The following is a 21,401-nucleotide window of genomic DNA, read 5'->3' as shown; positions in this document are numbered from 1 at the left end:
GTGGAAGTAATGTTGGAGTCGTAGAGTACTTGCGTACTTAAGTATATGAGATTAGGGTTATATATAGGGAGATGGTGGGTCTGGGGATACAACCCCTGACCCCGCCCAGAGGTTGGTCACTGGCGATGCCAGAAGCCAAACCCGTGGTGGGCGTGCCTGAACCTTAATGGATATGGGCACGTTAAACAAGTTCCCATCCCATCCATCCCAAACCCTGGCTATGAAACTGAACAAGTTTAAGGGCAATGGCAGCACATTTTAAAGGCAAATCCATCTAAAACATTTTTTTATTAATGAGCTTACATTGTATTATTTTATTTTATTTTAAAAAAATTGCTTGAGGTGGATTAATTACAGGTAGCCCATGATACATCTAACCATGGTAGTGCTTGAGGTGGATTAATTACAGGTAGCCCATGATACATCTAACCATGGTAGTGCTGGAGGTGGATTAATTACAGGTAGCCCATCATACATCTAACCATGGTAGTGTTTGAGGTGGATAAATTACAGGTAGCACATGATACATCTAACCATGGTAGTGCTTGAGGTGGATTAATTACAGGTAACACATGATACATCTAACCATGGTAGTCTTTGAGGTGGATTAATTACAGGTAGCCCATGATACATCTAACCATGGTAGTGCTGGAGGTAGATTAATTACAGGTAGCCCATGATACATCTAACCATGGTAGTGCTTGAGGTGGATTAATTACAGGTAACACGTGATACATCTAACCATGGTAGTGCTTGAGGTGGATTAATTACAGGTAACACATGATACATCTAACCATGGTAGTGCTTGAGGTGGATTAATTACAGGTAGTACGTGATACATCTAACCATGCTAGTGTTTGAGGTGGATTAATTACAGGTAGCCCGTGATACATCTAACCATGGTAGTGCTTGAGGTGGATTAATTACAGGTAGCACGTGATACATCTAACCATGGTAGTGCTTGAGGTGGATTAATTACAGGTAACACGTGATACATCTAACCATGGTAGTGCTTGAGGTGGATTAATTACAGGTAGCACGTGATACATCTAACCATGGTAGTGCTTGAGGTGGATTAATTACAGGTAGCCCATCATACATCTAACCATGGTAGTGTTTGAGGTGGATAAATTACAGGTAGCACATGATACATCTAACCATGGTAGTGCTTGAGGTGGATTAATTACAGGTAAGACATGATACATCTAACCATGGTAGTGTTTGAGGTTGATTAATTACAGGTAGCCCATGATACATCTAACCATGGTAGTGCTTGAGGTGGATTAATTACAGGTAACACGTGATACATCTAACCATGGTAGTGCTTGAGGTGGATTAATTACAGGTAACACGTGATACATCTAACCATGGTAGTGTTTGAGGTGGATTAATTACAGGTAGCCCGTGATACATCTAACCATGGTAGTGCTTGAGGTGGATTAATTACGGGTAGCACGTGATACATCTAACCATGGTAGTGCTTGAGGTGGATTAATTACAGGTAACACGTGATACATCTAACCATGGTAGTGTTTGAGGTGGATTAATTACAGGTAGTACGTGATACATCTAACCATGGTAGTGCTGGAGGTGGATTAATTACAGGTAGTACGTGATACATCTAACCATGGTAGTGCTGGAGGTGGATTAATTACAGGTAGTACGTGATACATCTAACCATGGTAGTGCTTGAGGTGGATTAATTACAGGCAGCCCGTGATCCATCTAACCATGGTAGTGCTTGAGGTGGATTAATTACAGGTAGCCCGTGATACATCTAACCATGGTAGTGCTTCAGGTGGATTAATTACAGGTAGCACGTGATACATCTAACCATGGTAGTGCTTGAGGTGGATTAATTACAGGTAGCCCATCATAACCATGGTAGTGCTTGAGGTGGATTAATTACAGGTAACACATGATACATCTAACCATGGTAGTGTTTGAGGTGGATTAATTACAGGTAACACGTGATACATCTAAACATGGTAGTGCTTGAGGTGGATTAATTACAGGTAACACGTGATACATCTAAACATGGTAGTGCTTGAGGTGGATTAATTACAGGTAGCCCATGATACATCTAAACATGGTAGTGCTTGAGGTGGATTAATTACAGGTAACACGTGATACATCTAAACATGGTAGTGCTTGAGGTGGATTAATTACAGGTAACACGTGATACATCTAACCATGGTAGTGTTTGAGGTGGATTAATTACAGGTAGCCCGTGATACATCTAACCATGGTAGTGCTTGAGGTGGATTAATTACAGGTAACACATGATACATCTAACCATGGTAGTGTTTGAGGTGGATTAATTACAGGTAACACGTGATACATCTAAACATGGTAGTGCTTGAGGTGGATTAATTACAGGTAGCCCATGATACATCTAAACATGGTAGTGCTTGAGGTGGATTAATTACAGGTAACACGTGATACATCTAAACATGGTAGTGCTTGAGGTGGATTAATTACAGGTAACACGTGATACATCTAACCATGGTAGTGCTTGATGTGGATTAATTACAGGTAACACGTGATACATCTAACCATGGTAGTGCTTGAGGTGGATTAATTACAGGTAGCACGTGATACATCTAACCATGGTAGTGCTTGAGGTGGATTAATTACAGGTAGCACGTGATACATCTAACCATGGTAGTGCTTGAGGTGGAATAATTACAGGTAACACGTGATACATCTAACCATGGTAGTGCTGGAGGTGGATTAATTACAGGTAGTACGTGATACATCTAACCATGGTAGTGCTTGAGGTGGATTAATTACAGGTAGTACGTGATACATCTAACCATGGTAGTGCTTGAGGTGGATTAATTACAGGTAGTACGTGATACATCTAACCATGGTAGTGCTTGAGGTGGATTAATTACAGGTAACACGTGATACATCTAACCATGGTAGTGCTTGAGGTGGATTAATTACAGGTAGTGCATGATACATCTAACCATGGTAGTGTTTGAGGTGGATTAATTACAGGTAACACGTGATACATCTAACCATGGTAGTGCTTGAGGTGGATTAATTACAGGTAACACGTGATACATCTAACCATGGTAGTGCTTGAGGTGGATTAATTACAGGTAACACATGATACATCTAACCATGGTAGTGTTTGAGGTGGATTAATTACAGGTAGCACATGATACATCTAACCATGGTAGTGTTTGAGGTGGATTAATTACAGGTAACACATGATACATCTAACCATGGTAGTGTTTGAGGTGGATTAATTACAGGTAGCCCATGATACATCTAACCATGGTAGTGCTTGAGGTGGATTAATTACAGGTAGCCCATGATACATCTAACCATGGTAGTGCTTGAGGTGGATTAATTACAGGTAGCCCATGATACATCTAACCATGGTAGTGCTTGAGGTGGATTAATTACAGGTAGCCCATGATACATCTAACCATGGTAGTGCTTGAGGTGGATTAATTACAGGTAGTGCATGATACATCTAACCATGGTAGTGTTTGAGGTGGATTAATTACAGGTAGTGCATGATACATCTAACCATGGTAGTGTTTGAGGTGGATTAATTACAGGTAGTGCATGATACATCTAACCATGGTAGTTCTTGAGGTGGATTAATTACAGGTAGTGCATGATACATCTAACCATGGTAGTGCTTGAGGTGGATTAATTACAGGTAGCCCATGATACATCTAACCATGGTAGTGTTTGAGGTGGATTAATTACAGGTAGTGCATGATACATCTAACCATGGTAGTGTTTGAGGTGGATTAATTACAGGTAGTGCATGATACATCTAACCATGGTAGTTCTTGAGGTGGATTAATTACAGGTAGTGCATGATACATCTAACCATGGTAGTGCTTGAGGTGGATTAATTACAGGTAGCCCATGATACATCTAACCATGGTAGTGTTTGAGGTGGATTAATTACAGGTAGTGCATGATACATCTAACCATGGTAGTGTTTGAGGTGGATTAATTACAGGTAGTGCATGATACATCTAACCATGGTAGTGCTTGAGGTGGATTAATTACAGGTAACACGTGATACATCTAACCATGGTAGTGTTTGAGGTGGATTAATTACAGGTAGCCCATGATACATCTAACCATGGTAGTGCTGGAGGTGGAGGATTAATTACAGGTAGCCCATGATACATCTAACCATGGTAGTGCTGGAGGTGGATTAATTACAGGTAGTACATGATACATCTAACCATGGTAGTGTTTGAGGTGGATTAATTACAGGTAGTACATGATACATCTAACCATGGTAGTGTTTGAGGTGGATTAATTACAGGTAGTACATGATACATCTAACCATGGTAGTGTTTGAGGTGGATTAATTACAGGTAGTACGTGATACATCTAACCATGGTAGTGTTTGAGGTGGATTAATTACAGGTAACACGTGATACATCTAACCATGGTAGTGCTTGAGGTGGATTAATTACAGGTAGCCCATGATACATCTAACCATGGTAGTGTTTGAGGTGGATTAATTACAGGTAAGACATGATACATCTAACCATGGTAGTGCTTGAGGTGGATTAATTACAGGTAGCACATGATACATCTAACCATGGTAGTGTTTGAGGTGGATTAATTACAGGTAGCCCATGATACATCTAACCATGGTAGTGTTTGAGGTGGATTAATTACAGGTAGTGCATGATACATCTAACCATGGTAGTGTTTGAGGTGGATTAATTACAGGTAGTGCATGATACATCTAACCATGGTAGTGTTTGAGGTGGATTAATTACAGGTAGTGCATGATACATCTAACCATGGTAGTGTTTGAGGTGGATTAATTACAGGTAGCCCATGATACATCTAACCATGGTAGTGTTTGAGGTGGATTAATTACAGGTAAGACATGATACATCTAACCATGGTAGTGCTTGAGGTGGATTAATTACAGGTAGCACGTGATACATCTAACCATGGTAGTGCTTGAGGTGGATTAATTACAGGTAGCCCGTGATACATCTAACCATGGTAGTGTTTGAGGTGGATTAATTACAGGTAGCGCATGATACATCTAACCATGGTAGTGTTTGAGGTGGATTAATTACAGGTAGCGCATGATACATCTAACCATGGTAGTGTTTGAGGTGGATTAATTACAGGTAGTGCATGATACATCTAACCATGGTAGTGTTTGAGGTGGATTAATTACAGGTAGCCCATGATACATCTAACCATGGTAGTGCTTGAGGTGGATTAATTACAGGTAGCCCATGATACATCTAACCATGGTAGTGTTTGAGGTGAATTAATTACAGGTAGTGCATGATACATCTAACCATGGTAGTTCTTGAGGTGGATTAATTACAGGTAGTGCATGATACATCTAACCATGGTAGTGTTTGAGGTGGATTAATTACAGGTAGTACATGATACATCTAACCATGGTAGTGTTTGAGGCGGATTAATTACAGGTAGTACATGATACATCTAACCATGGTAGTGCTTGAGGCGGATTAATTACAGGTAACACATGATACATCTAACCATGGTAGTGCTTGAGGTGGATTAATTACAGGTAGCACGTGATACATCTAACCATGGTAGTGTTTGAGGTGGATTAATTACAGGTAGCACATGATACATCTAACCATGGTAGTGTTTGAGGTGGATAAATTACAGGTAGCACATGATACATCTAACCATGGTAGTGCTTGAGGTGGATTAATTACAGGTAGCCCGTGATACATCTAACCATGGTAGTGCTTGAGGTGGATTAATTACAGGTAACACGTGATACATCTAACCATGGTAGTGCTTGAGGTGGATTAATTACAGGTAACACGTGATACATCTAACCATGGTAGTGTTTGAGGTGGATTAATTACAGGTAACACGTGATACATCTAACCATGGTAGTGCTGGAGGTGGATTAATTACAGGTAGTACGTGATACATCTAACCATGGTAGTGCTTGAGGTGGATTAATTACAGGTAGTGCATGATACATCTAACCATGGTAGTGCTTGAGGTGGATTAATTACAGGTAGTACATGATACATCTAACCATGGTAGTGCTTGAGGTGGATTAATTACAGGTAACACATGATACATCTAACCATGGTAGTGTTTGAGGTGGATTAATTACAGGTGGCCCATGATACATCTAACCATGGTAGTGCTTGAGGTGGATTAATTACAGGTAGCCCATGATACATCTACCCATGGTAGTGCTTGAGGTGGATTAATTACAGGTAGCCCATGATACATCTAACCATGGTAGTGCTTGAGGTGGATTAATTACAGGTAGCCCATGATACATCTAACCATGGTAGTGCTTGAGGTGGATTAATTACAGGTAGCGCATGATACATCTAACCATGGTAGTGTTTGAGGTGGATTAATTACAGGTAGTGCATGATACATCTAACCATGGTAGTGTTTGAGGTGGATTAATTACAGGTAGTGCATGATACATCTAACCATGGTAGTTCTTGAGGTGGATTAATTACAGGTAGTGCATGATACATCTAACCATGGTAGTGCTTGAGGTGGATTAATTACAGGTAGCCCATGATACATCTAACCATGGTAGTGTTTGAGGTGGATTAATTACAGGTAGTGCATGATACATCTAACCATGGTAGTGTTTGAGGTGGATTAATTACAGGTAGTGCATGATACATCTAACCATGGTAGTTCTTGAGGTGGATTAATTACAGGTAGTGCATGATACATCTAACCATGGTAGTGCTTGAGGTGGATTAATTACAGGTAGCCCATGATACATCTAACCATGGTAGTGTTTGAGGTGGATTAATTACAGGTAGTGCATGATACATCTAACCATGGTAGTGTTTGAGGTGGATTAATTACAGGTAGTGCATGATACATCTAACCATGGTAGTGCTTGAGGTGGATTAATTACAGGTAACACGTGATACATCTAACCATGGTAGTGTTTGAGGTGGATTAATTACAGGTAGCCCATGATACATCTAACCATGGTAGTGCTGGAGGTGGATTAATTACAGGTAGCCCATGATACATCTAACCATGGTAGTGCTGGAGGTGGATTAATTACAGGTAGTACATGATACATCTAACCATGGTAGTGTTTGAGGTGGATTAATTACAGGTAGTACATGATACATCTAACCATGGTAGTGTTTGAGGTGGATTAATTACAGGTAACACATGATACATCTAACCATGGTAGTGTTTGAGGTGGATTAATTACAGGTAGTACATGATACATCTAACCATGGTAGTGTTTGAGGTGGATTAATTACAGGTAACACGTGATACATCTAACCATGGTAGTGCTTGAGGTGGATTAATTACAGGTAGCCCATGATACATCTAACCATGGTAGTGTTTGAGGTGGATTAATTACAGGTAAGACATGATACATCTAACCATGGTAGTGCTTGAGGTGGATTAATTACAGGTAGCACATGATACATCTAACCATGGTAGTGTTTGAGGTGGATTAATTACAGGTAGCCCATGATACATCTAACCATGGTAGTGTTTGAGGTGGATTAATTACAGGTAGTGCATGATACATCTAACCATGGTAGTGTTTGAGGTGGATTAATTACAGGTAGTGCATGATACATCTAACCATGGTAGTGTTTGAGGTGGATAAATTACAGGTAGCACATGATACATCTAACCATGGTAGTGCTTGAGGTGGATTAATTACAGGTAGCCCGTGATACATCTAACCATGGTAGTGCTTGAGGTGGATTAATTACAGGTAACACGTGATACATCTAACCATGGTAGTGCTTGAGGTGGATTAATTACAGGTAACACGTGATACATCTAACCATGGTAGTGTTTGAGGTGGATTAATTACAGGTAACACGTGATACATCTAACCATGGTAGTGCTGGAGGTGGATTAATTACAGGTAGTACGTGATACATCTAACCATGGTAGTGCTTGAGGTGGATTAATTACAGGTAGTGCATGATACATCTAACCATGGTAGTGCTTGAGGTGGATTAATTACAGGTAGTACATGATACATCTAACCATGGTAGTGCTTGAGGTGGATTAATTACAGGTAACACATGATACATCTAATCATGGTAGTGTTTGAGGTGGATTAATTACAGGTAACATATGATACATCTAACCATGGTAGTGTTTGAGGTGGATTAATTACAGGTAGCACATGATACATCTAACCATGGTAGTGTTGGAGGTGGATTAATTACAGGTAGCACCTAATACATCTAACCATGGTAGTGTTGGAGGTGGATTAATTACAGGTAGCACATGATACATCTAACCATGGTAGTCCTTGAGGTGGATTAATTACAGGTAACACATGATACATCTAACCATGGTAGTGCTTGAGGTGGATTAATTACAGGTAGCCCGTGATACATCTAACCATGGTAGTGCTTGAGGTGGATTAATTACAGGTAGCCCGTGATACATCTAACCATGGTAGTGCTTGAGGTGGATTAATTACAGGTAGCCCGTGATACATCTAACCATGGTAGTGTTTGAGGTGGATTAATTACAGGTAGCCCGTGATACATCTAACCATGGTAGTGTTTGAGGTGGATTAATTACAGGTAGCCCGTGATACATCTAACCATGGTAGTGTTTGAGGTGGATTAATTACAGGTAACACATGATACATCTAACCATGGTAGCGTTTGAGGTGGATTAATTACAGGTAGCACATGATACATCTAACCATGGTAGTGCTTGAGGTGGATTAATTACAGGTAGTACATGATACATCTAACCATGGTAGTGCTGGAGGTGGATTAATTACAGGTAACACATGATACATCTAACCATGGTAGTGCTTGAGGTGGATTAATTACAGGTAACACATGATACATCTAACCATGGTAGCGTTTGAGGTGGATTAACTACAGGTAGTGCATGATACATCTAACCATGGTAGTGCTGGAGGTGGATTAATTACAGGTAACACATGATACATCTAACCATGGTAGTGCTTGAGGTGGATTAATTACAGGTAGCACGTGATTTTTCTAACAAATACATTATTTATGTTAAATATAGTGGTAATGCAGAAAGTGAAGCAAGTACCTTAAACAATTTCAAGGCAACTTCCCAATAAAATGATATCACACATACCTATGGTTACATACATATATAGGCAACAGAATGAAGAATTCAAGGGATACAATGAGTAAATACATTCAAAAAATATATTATTAGAAAAAGAGAAAGAATAATCTTACATGAATATTATTTAAAGAGAAATGTGTTGAATTTGTCTTACCTTGTCATCTGTAATGGATTTGTTTAGATAGTAGTCTCTTTCTGGAAGTCCAAGGCCACTTTGGTCAGCCTGAAAAACAAAATATATATTCTATAGTCCATCCCATCCTCCTATAAAAATGTTTTTTGTAAATAATTTCAAGTTAGTTTGTTGTAAGAAGACAAGTAAAAGTATTTTAGAAATAACAAAAATATACTATTTGTGTGTGCAATTTAGAAAACAATCGGCTCAGAAATAAGTAACTAGTATTAAATTTCATAGTATGAAAAAAAGAAGTTTTTCCTGTAGGACAAACAATTGCTTTATTTTCACAGTGATTACTACACAAGCACATGTGATATAACAGTGTTATCGCACACATGTTTTCATTACACTGTCATTACTATAGAAACATGCTTGTGACAGTGCGGAAATAAAATCACTCTCAAACAATTAAGTGTTATGAAGATCACTCAGGTAGCTTTTTTTTTGTTATGAGCTTATACATCAGAAATTTGAGTGTTTTGGACGCTAATTTCAAGTCAGAAGTTGGCTAAAATAGTAATTGTAATTCTGAGCATTCTTGAATAAAACTTCAGTTTATGCATCTTATGTATACAGAGGGGTGGGGTGTAGCCCAGTGGTAAAGCGCTCGCTTGATGTGTGGTTGGTCTAAGATCGATCCCCGTCAGTGGACCCATTGGGCTATTTCTTGTTCCAGCCAGTGCTCCACAACTGGTTAACAAAGGCCATGGTATGTACTATCCTGTCAGTGGGATGGTGCATATAAAAGATCCCTTGCTGCTAATAACAAAAAAGAGTAGGCCATGAAGTGGCGACAGTGGGTTTCCTCTCTCAATATCTGTGTGGTCCTTAACCAAATGTCTGACGCCATATAACCATAAATAAAATGTGTTGAGTGCGTCATTAAATAAAACATTTCCTTTCCTTTCTTGAATAAAACTTCAGTTTATGCATCTTATGCATACAGAGCTTCTGTCAAAGAAAACAAAGGATGAAAGTAATCTTGGAAATTAATGGATACACTGGATTTTATAATGTTTACAAAGATTATAGCCTGCTGTTTAAAATGTGTCTAAAGTACACGAAATGCAATGCCCATTTTCAGATTTCAGACGATTTCAAACCCATAATCATCTACATGTAGTAGGGTCACTGTATAATCTGTTCTACTGTCATTACATTTAGTTTTGCATTTACCACAGTTTGACATCCAATAGCCCATTTATTTTCGTGCTGGGGTGTCGTTTAACATTTCATTCATTCATTTTTGCTTTCATTACATACCCTCTAGTTATTTTCTGGCACAAATCCTGGCATAATAATTTTGTTTGAAAGATATTTAGATTGATTGATTGTATTATATCAACATGCCAGCCAATTTCACACTTAATTCTTCTTGAAAACACTACACAATAAGCTTATTGCATCTAATGTGTAGCGGGGGTGGGAGGGATGGGTGAGGTGAATCGGGTTTGGGGGGATGGGTGAGGTGAGTCGGGATGGGAGGGATGGGTGAGGTGAGTCGGGATGGGAGGGATGGGTGAGGTGAGTGGGGGGGGGGGAGGGATGGGTGAGGTGAGTCGGGAGTGGAGGGATGGGTGAGGTGAGTCGGGGGTGGGAGGGATGGGTGAGGTGAGTCCGGATAGGAGGGATGGGTGAGGTGAGTCGGGGGGTGGGAGGGATGGGTGAGGTGAGTCGGGAGTGGAGGGATGGGTGAGGTGAGTCGGGGGTGGGAGGGATGGGTGAGGTGAGTCCGGATAGGAGGGATGGGTGAGGTGAGTCGGGGGGTGGGAGGGATGGGTGAGGTGAGTCGGGAGTGGAGGGATGGGTGAGGTGAGTCGGGGGTGGGAGGGATGGGTGAGGTGAGTCGGGATGGGAGGGATGGGTTAGGTGAGTCGGGATGGGAGGGATAGGTGAGGTGAGTCGGGATGGGAGGGATCAGTGAGGTGAGTCGGGAGTGGAGGGATGGGTGAGGCGAGTTGGGGGTGGGAGGGATGGGTGATGTGAGTCAGGAGTGGAGGGATGGGTGAGGCGAGTCGGGGGTGGGAGGGATGGGTGGGATGGGAGGGATGGGTGAGGTGAGTCGGGATGGGAGGGATGGGTGAGGTGAGTCGGGAGTGGAGGGATGGGTGAGGCGAGTCGGGGGTGGGAGGGATGGGTGAGGTGAGTCGGGATGGGTGAGGTGAGTCGGGGCAGGCACCCAGCCCAGTGGTAAAGCACTCACTCGATACATGATCAGTCTAGGATCGATCCCCTTAACTGGGTCCATTGGGATATAATCTCGTTCCAGCCAGTGCACCAGGACTGGTATATCAAAGGCCATGGTATGTGCTATCCTGTCTATGGGAACGGGCATATAAAAAAATTCCTTGCTGGTAATGGAAAAATGTAGCAGGTTTCCTCTCCAAAACTATATGTCAGATTGTTTGACATCCAATTGCCGATGATTAATAAATCAATGTGCTCTAGTGCTGTTGCTAAACAATACACACTTTAGGTTTTTAATTAACATACACATGTATATAGTTTTAGTTGAAATATGTAATGATTATTTAGATTGCTAGAATGTGTGCATGCCTCACAAGATTCAATGGCTGTCATATGTCTACAGTTAAAATTAAACTTAACGATATGTTTAACGACACCACTAGAGCACATTAATTTATTAATCATCGGCTATTGAATGTTAAACATATGGTCATTAAGACACAGTCATGCAGAGGAACCTGCTATATTTTTCCATTAGTAGCAAGGGATCTTTTATATGCATCATCCATCCCACAGACAGAACTGTACATACCACGGCCCTTGATATACCAGTCGTGGTGCACTGGCTGGAACGAGAAATAGCCGTGTGCTTTACCACTGGGTACCCACTACATTTTTCCATTAGTAGCAAAGGATCTTTTATATGTATCATCCCACAGACAGGATAACACATACCACAGCCTTTAATATACAGTGTACCAGTCATGGTGCACTAACTGGATTTTAATATACCAGTCATGGTACACTGGTTGGAATGACAAATAGCCCAACTGGTCTACCAATGGGGATCGATCCTAGACCAACCACGCATTAGACGAGCACGTTACCACTGGGCTACATCCCACCCCTAATACTTGAAAAAGACAGGTCCTACAATAAGCTAAATGCATCTACATGACATTTTTACATAATGTTTTAGTTGAAATATATTTTTAAAAATACAGTTAAGACTGGTGGAATACTTGACCACACTCTCCAAGACTCTCACCAACTCTCGTGTGTCAACACGCCTCAATCTCAACACTCGACTACAATGCCATGTAATGAGCTAATGCGTTTTGCAGCTGATCTGTCAGCTGAGTTACAGACGACGATTATCGACAGCTGTCAGTGGATATCGACCCGCGTCTCATCGGCGACCGCGCTGAAGCCGATGACGTGAAAAGCTTTTTTCTCGGAACACTCTCACCGCAGGACTCATTATTGATTAACATCAAAGAACATCTCCGTCGCGTTTTATAAGCCGTACCAGCATGTGGCCTGTCCTTATTTATTCTCCCATGCTAGACTGAGCATCGAGTGTGTGTGTGTGATATACGTGCATTGTGGCTATGGTGGTCAATTAGACAGAAAAGAAAAGAATTAAGGAATATTTGTTATAGCACAATGACACATAATCAATCTATGTGTATCGTACTTGTGTTATATATATGTTTATCGTATTTGAATGTCTTTTGGCTGAGGCATTCAGTTACATGAAAATAGAAAAGAATGTTTGTTATTGCACAATGACACATAATCAATATATGTGTATCGTACTTGTGTTATATATATGTGTATCGTACATGAATGTCTTTTGGCTGAGGCATTCAGTTAGAGAAAAATAAAATGCAATGTTTGTTTAATCTTTGAATGTGAATTGTGTTATATATGTGACATATGTGACATATGTGACATATGTCACATAGACTGCACCAGGGGTTATTTTTATGTGTTTTAACCCGGGAGCAATATGCAAGAAATTATGGTACACAGAATTTGTTTTCAAGTCGTCTACTTGTAAATAACCCTGCAATCGATTTAGATACTTTTTCCTGCAATAAAATTGCTGACTCAGTATTCCTCAATAACAGAATCAGTGAAGCAAATAATTGGTGATGAAGTATCAGAAACCGCGCTACAAAAATGGTGATGAAAATAATGATAATGAACTATATTGTCGGCTTGGGCCATGCCCCAGACAAGCATGTAATGACTCAAGGTGATCTGCAAGGATGTCGGACACGACCACTCCTGTAGCTGGTGACAGAGAAGAAAAAGGAGCTTGCACTGTAACACAGGTTAACAGAAACCATCTTCCACCTAGTCCTAATACAGAGGTTAAAAGAAACCCACTTCCACCTAGTCCTAATACAGAGGTTAACAGAAACCTACTTCCACCTAGACCTAATACAGAGGTTAACAGAAACCTACTTCCACCTAGACCTAATACAGAGGTTAACAGAAACCTACTTCCACCTAGACCTAATACAGAGGTTAACAGAAACCTAGTTCCACCTAGACCTAATACAGAGGTTAATGGAAACCCACTTCCACCTAGACCTAATACAGAGGTTAACAGAAACCTACTTCCACCTAGACCTAATACAGAGGTTAATGGAAACCCACTTCCACCTAGACCTAATACAGAGGTTAACAGAAACCATCTTCGGCCTAGACCTAATACAGAGGTTAATAGAAACCATCTTCCACCTAGACCTAATACAGAGGTTAACAAAAACCATCTTGCACCTAGACCTAATACACAGGTTAACAGAAAATTACTTCCACCTAGACCATATTCCACCTACCTGGACCTAATACAGAGGTTAACAGAAACCATCTTGCACCTAGACCTAATACACAGGTTAACAGAAACCGTCTTCCACCTAGACCTAATACACAGGTTAACAGAAACCATCTTCCACCTAGACCTAATACACAGGTTAACAGAAACCATCTTCCACCTAGACCTAATACAGAGGTTAACAGAAACCATCTTCCACCTAGACCTAATACAGAGGTTAACAGAAACCATCTTCCACCTAGACCTAATACAGAGGTTAACAAAAACCATCTTGCACCTAGACCTAATACACAGGTTAACAGAAACCATCTTCCACCTAGACCTAATACAGAGGTTAACAGAAACCATCTTCCGCCTAGACCTAATACAGAGGTTAATAGAAACCATCTTGCACCTAGACCTAATACAGAGGTTAACAAAAACCATCTTGCACCTAGACCTAATACACAGGTTGACAGAAACCATCTTCCACCTAGACCTAATACACAGGTTAATAGAAACCATCTTCTACCTAGACGTAATACACAGGTTAATAGAAACCATCTTCCACCTAGACCTAATACAGAGGTTAACAGAAACCATCTTCCACCTAGACCTAATACACAGGTTAATAGAAACCATCTTCCACCTAGACCTAATACACAGGTTAACAGAAACCATCTTCCACCTAGACCTAATACACAGGTTAATAGAAACCATCTTGCACCTAGACCTAATACACAGGTTAACAGAAACCGTCTTCCACCTAGACCTAATACTGAGGTTAACAGAAACCTACTTCAACCTAGACCTAATACAAAGGTTAACAGAAACCTACTTCCACCTAGACCTACCAGGTAGACCTACCTAGACCTACACAGGTTAATAGAAACCATCTTCCACCTAGACCTAATACACAGGTTAATAGAAACCATCTTCCACCTAGACCTAATACACAGGTTAATAGAAACCATCTTCCACCTAGACCTAATACACAGGTTAACAGAAACCGTCTTCCACCTAGACCTAATACACAGGTTAATAGAAACCATCTTCCACCTAGACCTAATACTGAGGTTAACAGAAACCTAACCTAATACAAAGGTTAACAGAAACCTACTTCCACCTAGACCTAATACACAGGTTAATAGAAACCATCTTCCACCTAGACCTAATACTGAGGTTAACAGAAACCTACTTCAACCTAGACCTAATACAAAGGTTAACAGAAACCTACTTCCACCTAGACCTAATACACAGGTTAATAGAAACCATCTTCCACCTAGACCTATTACAGAGGTTAACAGAAACCCACTTCCACCTAGACCTAATACAGAGGTTAACAGAAACCATCTTCCACCTAGACCTAATACACAGGTTAATAGAAACCATCTTCCACCTAGACCTAATACACAGGTTAAAAGAAACCCACTTCCACCTAGACCTAATACAGAGGTTAACAGAAACCTACTTCCACCTAGACCCCACTTCCAACTAGACCTAATACAGAGGTTAACAGAAACCCACTTCCACCTAGACCTAATACAGAGGTTAACAGAAACCCATCTTCCACCTAGACCTAATACAGAGGTTAACAGAAACCCACTTCCACCTAGACCTAATACAGAGGTTAATAGAAACCTACTTCCACCTAGACCTAGACCTAATACACAGGTTAATAGAAACCATCTTCCACCTAGACCTAATACAGAGGTTAACAGAAACCCACTTCCACCTAGACCTAATACACAGGTTAATAGAAACCATCTTGCACCTAGACCTAATACAGAGGTTAACAGAAGCCCACTTCCACCTAGACCTAATACACAGGTTAATAGAAACCATCTTCCACCTAGACCTAATACACAGGTTAATAGAAACCATCTTCCACGTAGACCTAATACAGAGGTTAACAGAAACCCACTTCCACCTAGACCTATTACTGAGGTTAACAGAAACCCACTTCCACCTAGACCTAATACAGAGGTTAATGGAAACCCATTTCCACCTAGACCTAATACAGAGGTTAATGGAAACCCATTTCCACCTAGACCTAATACAGAGGTTAATGGAAACCCATTTCCATCTAGACGTAATACAGAGGTTAATGGAAACCCATTTCCACCTAGACCTAATACTGAGGTTAATGGAAACCCATTTCCACCTAGACCTAATACAGAGGTTAACAAAAACCATCTTCCACTTAGACTTAATACACAGGTTAATAGAAACCATCTTCCACCTAGACCTAATACAGAGGTTAACAGAAACCATCTTCCACTTAGACCTAATACAGAGGTTAACAGAAACCTACTTCCACCTAGACCTAATACGGAGGTTAACAGAAACCATCTTCCACCTAGACCTAATACAGAGGTTAATGGAAAGCCATCTTCCACCTAGACCTAATATGGTAGCTACATGTATGCATTTAAGGTGATCTTAGCACTAAGTCTGCTTTGTAAAAACGGGGCCCAGTAGATTGAGGTGGGGGGGGGGGGGTGGGGGGTGGGGGGAAGGATAGGCACTCAATTTTCAAGGTGGGTGGGCAATCCCCTCCATGCCCCATTGGTCTGCACATAAACAACACAGAAAACAATTGGCTCAATAATTCCACTTGCTTGTTGCTCGTTTTATTGGCACTGTACTATAACTTCCCTATTAAGCATTATAAGCACCATTACGTCTATTTGCCCATTATCACTAGCAGTCTTTCAAGTGTTGACCTTCTGTTCTTACGGCCGTCTTGGCATTAAGAACGGTATTATTGTACGGTCTTGTTGCCTAGATGACAAGCATTTCGGGGCTGCATTTAATGGTGAAATAATTGGCAAATTGTATTGATTTACGAGCCACAAACCCGCTGTGATAAACCGATTCAGTACACTACAGTAATAATTACGCCCAAGGAAAGGGAAAGGGAAGGAAAAAAAAGAAGGTTGACCAGAGATGGATGAATGTCTGTAATCTTGTGGATATAAATATAGCTTACTAGTAAGTCTGATTTCTACATAGGGTTGACTTCAAGAACAGATTAAATAAGCTTACTAGTAAGTCTGATTTCTACATAGTGTTGACTTCAAGAACAGATTAAATACAGCTTACTAGTAAGTCTGATTTCTACATAGTGTTGACTTCAAGAACAGATTAAATAAGCTTACTAGTAAGTCTGATTTCTACATAGGGTTGACTTCAAGAACAGATTAAATACAGCTTACTAGTAAGTCTGATTTCTACATAGGGTTGACTTCAAGAACAGATTAAATACAGCTTACTAGTAAGTCTGATTTCTACATAGGGTTGTCTTCAAGAAAAGATTAAATACAGCTTACTAGTAAGTCTGATTTCTACATAGGGTTGACTTCAAGAACAGATTAAATACAGCTTACTAGTAAGTCTGATTTCTACATAGTGTTGACTTCAAGAACAGATTAAATACAGCTTACTAGCAAGTCTGATTTCTACATAGTGTTGACTTCAAGAACAGATTAAATACAGCTTACTAGCAAGTCTGATTTCTACATAGGGTTGACTTCAAGAACAGATTAAATACAGCTTACTAGTAAGTCTGATTTCTACATAGGGTTGACTTCAAGAACAGATTAAATACAGCTTACTAGTAAGTCTGATTTCTACATAGGGTTGACTTCAAGAACAGATTAAATACAGCTTACTAGTAAGTCTGATTTCTACATAGGGTTGACTTCAAGAACAGATTAAATACAGCTTACTAGCAAGTCTGATTTCTACATAGTGTTGACTTCAAGAACAGATTAAATACAGCTTACTAGCAAGTCTGATTTCTACATAGTGTTGACTTCAAGAACAGATTAAATACAGCTTACTAGCAAGTCTGATTTCTACATAGTGTTGACTTCAAGAACAGATTAAATACAGCTTACTAGCAAGTCTGATTTCTACATAGGGTTGACTTCAAGAACAGATTAAATACAGCTTACTAGCAAGTCTGATTTCTACATAGTGTTGACTTCAAGAACAGATTAAATACAGCTTACTAGCAAGTCTGATTTCTACATAGTGTTGACTTCAAGAACAGATTAAATACAGCTTACTAGCAAGTCTGATTTCTACATAGGGTTGACTTCAAGAACAGATTAAATACAGCTTACTAGCAAGTCTGATTTCTACATAGGGTTGACTTCAAGAACAGATTAAATACAGCTTACTAGTAAGTCTGGTTTCTACATAGTGTTGACTTCAAGAACAGATTAAATACAGCTTACTAGTAAGTCTGATTTCTACATAGTGTTGACTTCAAGAACAGATTAAATACAGCTTACCAGTAAGTCTGATTTCTACATAGGGTTGACTTCAAGAACAGATTAAATACTGCTTACCAGTAAGTCTGATTTCTACATAGTGTTGCCTTCAATAACAGATTAAATACTGCTTACCAGTAAGTCTGATTTCTACATAGGGTTGACTTCAATAACAGATTAAATACTGCTTACCAGTAAGTCTGATTTCTACATAGGGTTGACTTCAATAACAGATTAAATGAAAGGAATGATTGGCATTGGTGGTGTAGGGGTTATACCACTGGTTGTAACTGAAGTTCAAGTTTGTTTTTAGCTTAACAATTAAAGGCAATTGATGGAGCCACCCTATATCATGGTCCATTCCTTGATGTGGTGAGGTAGCTTGCATGTCTCAATGACTCGGTGAGCTATGCCAGCTGGAGCATTAGCTCCTGGTAGGGTCACCCAAGCTGGAGTGGTCAAAGGGTAGAGACTAGACTAATATGGACCGGACAGACAGAGGACGTGAGTCAAGAATGACAACTGTCTTGGAGAAGCAAACTCCAAAATCAAAACTGGGCTGGAGAGGCTCAGAATCCTAGTAAGAAAACTCTCCTAGGAGAAGAAAAACTCCAAACTCAAACCAAGTCCACTGAAGTCAGAAAGTAAAGTAAAGTTTGTTTTATTTAACGACGCCGCTAGAGCACATTGATTTTTTATCTTATCATCGGCTATTGGATGTCAAACATATGGTCATTCTGACACTGTTTTTAGAGGAAACCCGCTGTCGCCACATAGGCTACTCTTTTTATGACAGGCAGCAAGGGATCTTTTATTTGCGCTTCCCACAGGCAGGATAGCACAAACCATGGCCTTTGTTGAACCAGTTATGGATCACTGGTTGGTGCAAGTGGTTTACACCTACCCATTGAGCCTTGCGGAGCACTCACTCAGGGTTTGGAGTCGGTATCTGGATTAAAAATCCCATGCCTCGACTGGGATCTGAACCCAGTACCTACCAGCCTTTAGACCGATGGCCTGCCACGACGCCACCGAGGCCGGTACTGAAGTCAGAGTACAGAAGCTATGCATCAGAATTAGTGTGGAAACTGAAAGGAAATGTCTGTACATGCATCAAGCTTTATGATCATCACCTATCACACCTCTGCTTAATGCTCTATGACTGAACTATGTCTCAGTCACAGCTGGGACAGGACAGTACACACAATGGTCATTTATGTACCTGTCATGTAGCACTTGCAAAAATAAGAAAACGGGAAAAAAAACTTGGTCCACTGAGGGGAATTGAACCTGTAACCCATAACACCTCAGACAGGAGTTCTACCATTGAGCTACATGCATCCCCCTCCCCATACCAATTAAGGGAGACTTGGAGGGACAGTACATACCATGGCCTTTTTATGTCCCAGTCATGGGGCATTGGTTGGGATGGGGGAAAGAAAAGAAAGAAATGTTTTATTTAACGACGCACTCAACACATTTTATTTACGGTTATACGGCATCAGACATATGGTTTAGGACCACACAGATATTGAGAGAAGGAACCCGATGTCGACACGTCATAGGCTACTCTTTTCGATTAGCAGCAAGGGTTCTTTTATATGCACCATCCCACAGACAGGGTAGTACATACCACTGCTTTTGATATACCAGTCGTGGTGCACTGGCTGGAACGGGAAATAGCCCAGTGGGCCTACCGACGGGGATCGATCCCAGATCGGCCGCGCATCGAGCAAGCGCTTTACCACTGGGCTATGTCCCGGGATGGGAGGGGGAAAACTTGGTCCACCGAGGGCAATTGAACTTGTGACCCCTCACACCTCTGGCAGGTGCTCTACCATTGAGCTACATCCTGCCCCCATACCAGTCATGGGATGCTCACTAGAACAGGACAGCACATACCATAGCATTTTATGAACATACTAGTCATGGGGCACCGATTGGGATGGTGAAAATACCCAAAAAACTTTAGTCCATTAAGGACAAACTGGCCTTGGTGGTATCATGGTTAAGCCATGGGACATAAGGCTGGTACATGTAGGTACTGGGTTCGCAGCCCGGTACCAACTCCCACCCAGAGCAAGTTTTAACAACTTTGTGGGTAGGTGTAAGACCACTACACCCTTTTCTATCTCTCACTAACCACTGTAACCACTAAAAACTAACACACTGTCCTGGACAGAGAGCCCAGATAGATGAGGTGTGTGTACCCAGGTCAGTGTGTTTGAACGTTAATTGGATATCAGCCAACCATTTTCAGGCTAACAACTGGTCACTGCCATCTCAGATCACATATGTATGACCTGAAAGTGGCACTGATGAATATCCATGTCAAACAGGACCACAGTCCCCAGAGCACATCCTGCATTTCTGCCCCCTCTACAACAAAGCCAGGATAAATCACTGGCCGAACGGAGCAACATTGGCTGTCAAGCTTTGGGGTTCCAAAGGAGACTTGACAGAGACAGCATTTTTTATCACCACAACCAGACTCCAAATGTAAAGCATGATCAACTATAGCTTGAACGCAGAAGAAGGAGGATATCAGAGTAGAAATCATTGAAATGAAATGAAAATAATTAAGGACAACTGAACCTGCCACCCATTATACAACAGGCAAGTGCTCCATCTCTGAGCTACACCACACCCTTATAGCAGTCACAGCCGGGACAGGACAGTACAGACCACAGCCTTTCATGTACTAGTCACGGAGCACTTGTAAAGATGGGGGAAAAAACCACTTGGTCCATTGACGGCAATTAAACCTGTAACCCATTGCACCCAAAGCAATGTACTCTCCCCCCCCCCCCCCCACATACACACATATTACTCATGGAGATTTGCTGGAATGGGGAAAAAACCGTAGTCCATTAAGGGCAACCGTTCCTGCAACCCACTGCACCTAAGGTGAGTGCCATACCACTGGACTACAAACCACTTTTCTAAATTGCATTAATTTCATTTCAACATATTTTCATGCTTATGTTCAATTAAGGTTCAAGCAGGCTCTCCTGGGCACACACATCAGCTATATGGGCTGTCTGTCCAC

At 40.9% G+C, this 21,401-nt stretch overlaps 1 protein-coding gene across 5 annotated transcripts in view; it reads right to left on the bottom strand.

Annotated features, from left to right (window-relative positions):
- LOC121390751 (endothelin-converting enzyme homolog) overlaps positions 1 to 21,401 on the bottom strand; it is a 117,898-nt gene that overhangs the window by 28,507 nt on the left and 67,990 nt on the right. For all 5 annotated transcript variants that reach the window (XM_041522657.1, XM_041522654.1, XM_041522658.1 and 2 more), the window contains exon 5: positions 9,257 to 9,325. In XM_041522657.1, the coding sequence (XP_041378591.1) occupies positions 9,257 to 9,325 (69 nt within the window). The remainder of the gene's footprint in view (positions 1 to 9,256; positions 9,326 to 21,401) is intronic.

Source organism: Gigantopelta aegis, chromosome 15, assembly GCF_016097555.1.
Source record: "Gigantopelta aegis isolate Gae_Host chromosome 15, Gae_host_genome, whole genome shotgun sequence".
Classification (NCBI taxonomy): domain Eukaryota; kingdom Metazoa; phylum Mollusca; class Gastropoda; order Neomphalida; family Peltospiridae; genus Gigantopelta; species Gigantopelta aegis.
This window is presented reverse-complemented; position numbering and strand designations above follow the sequence as displayed.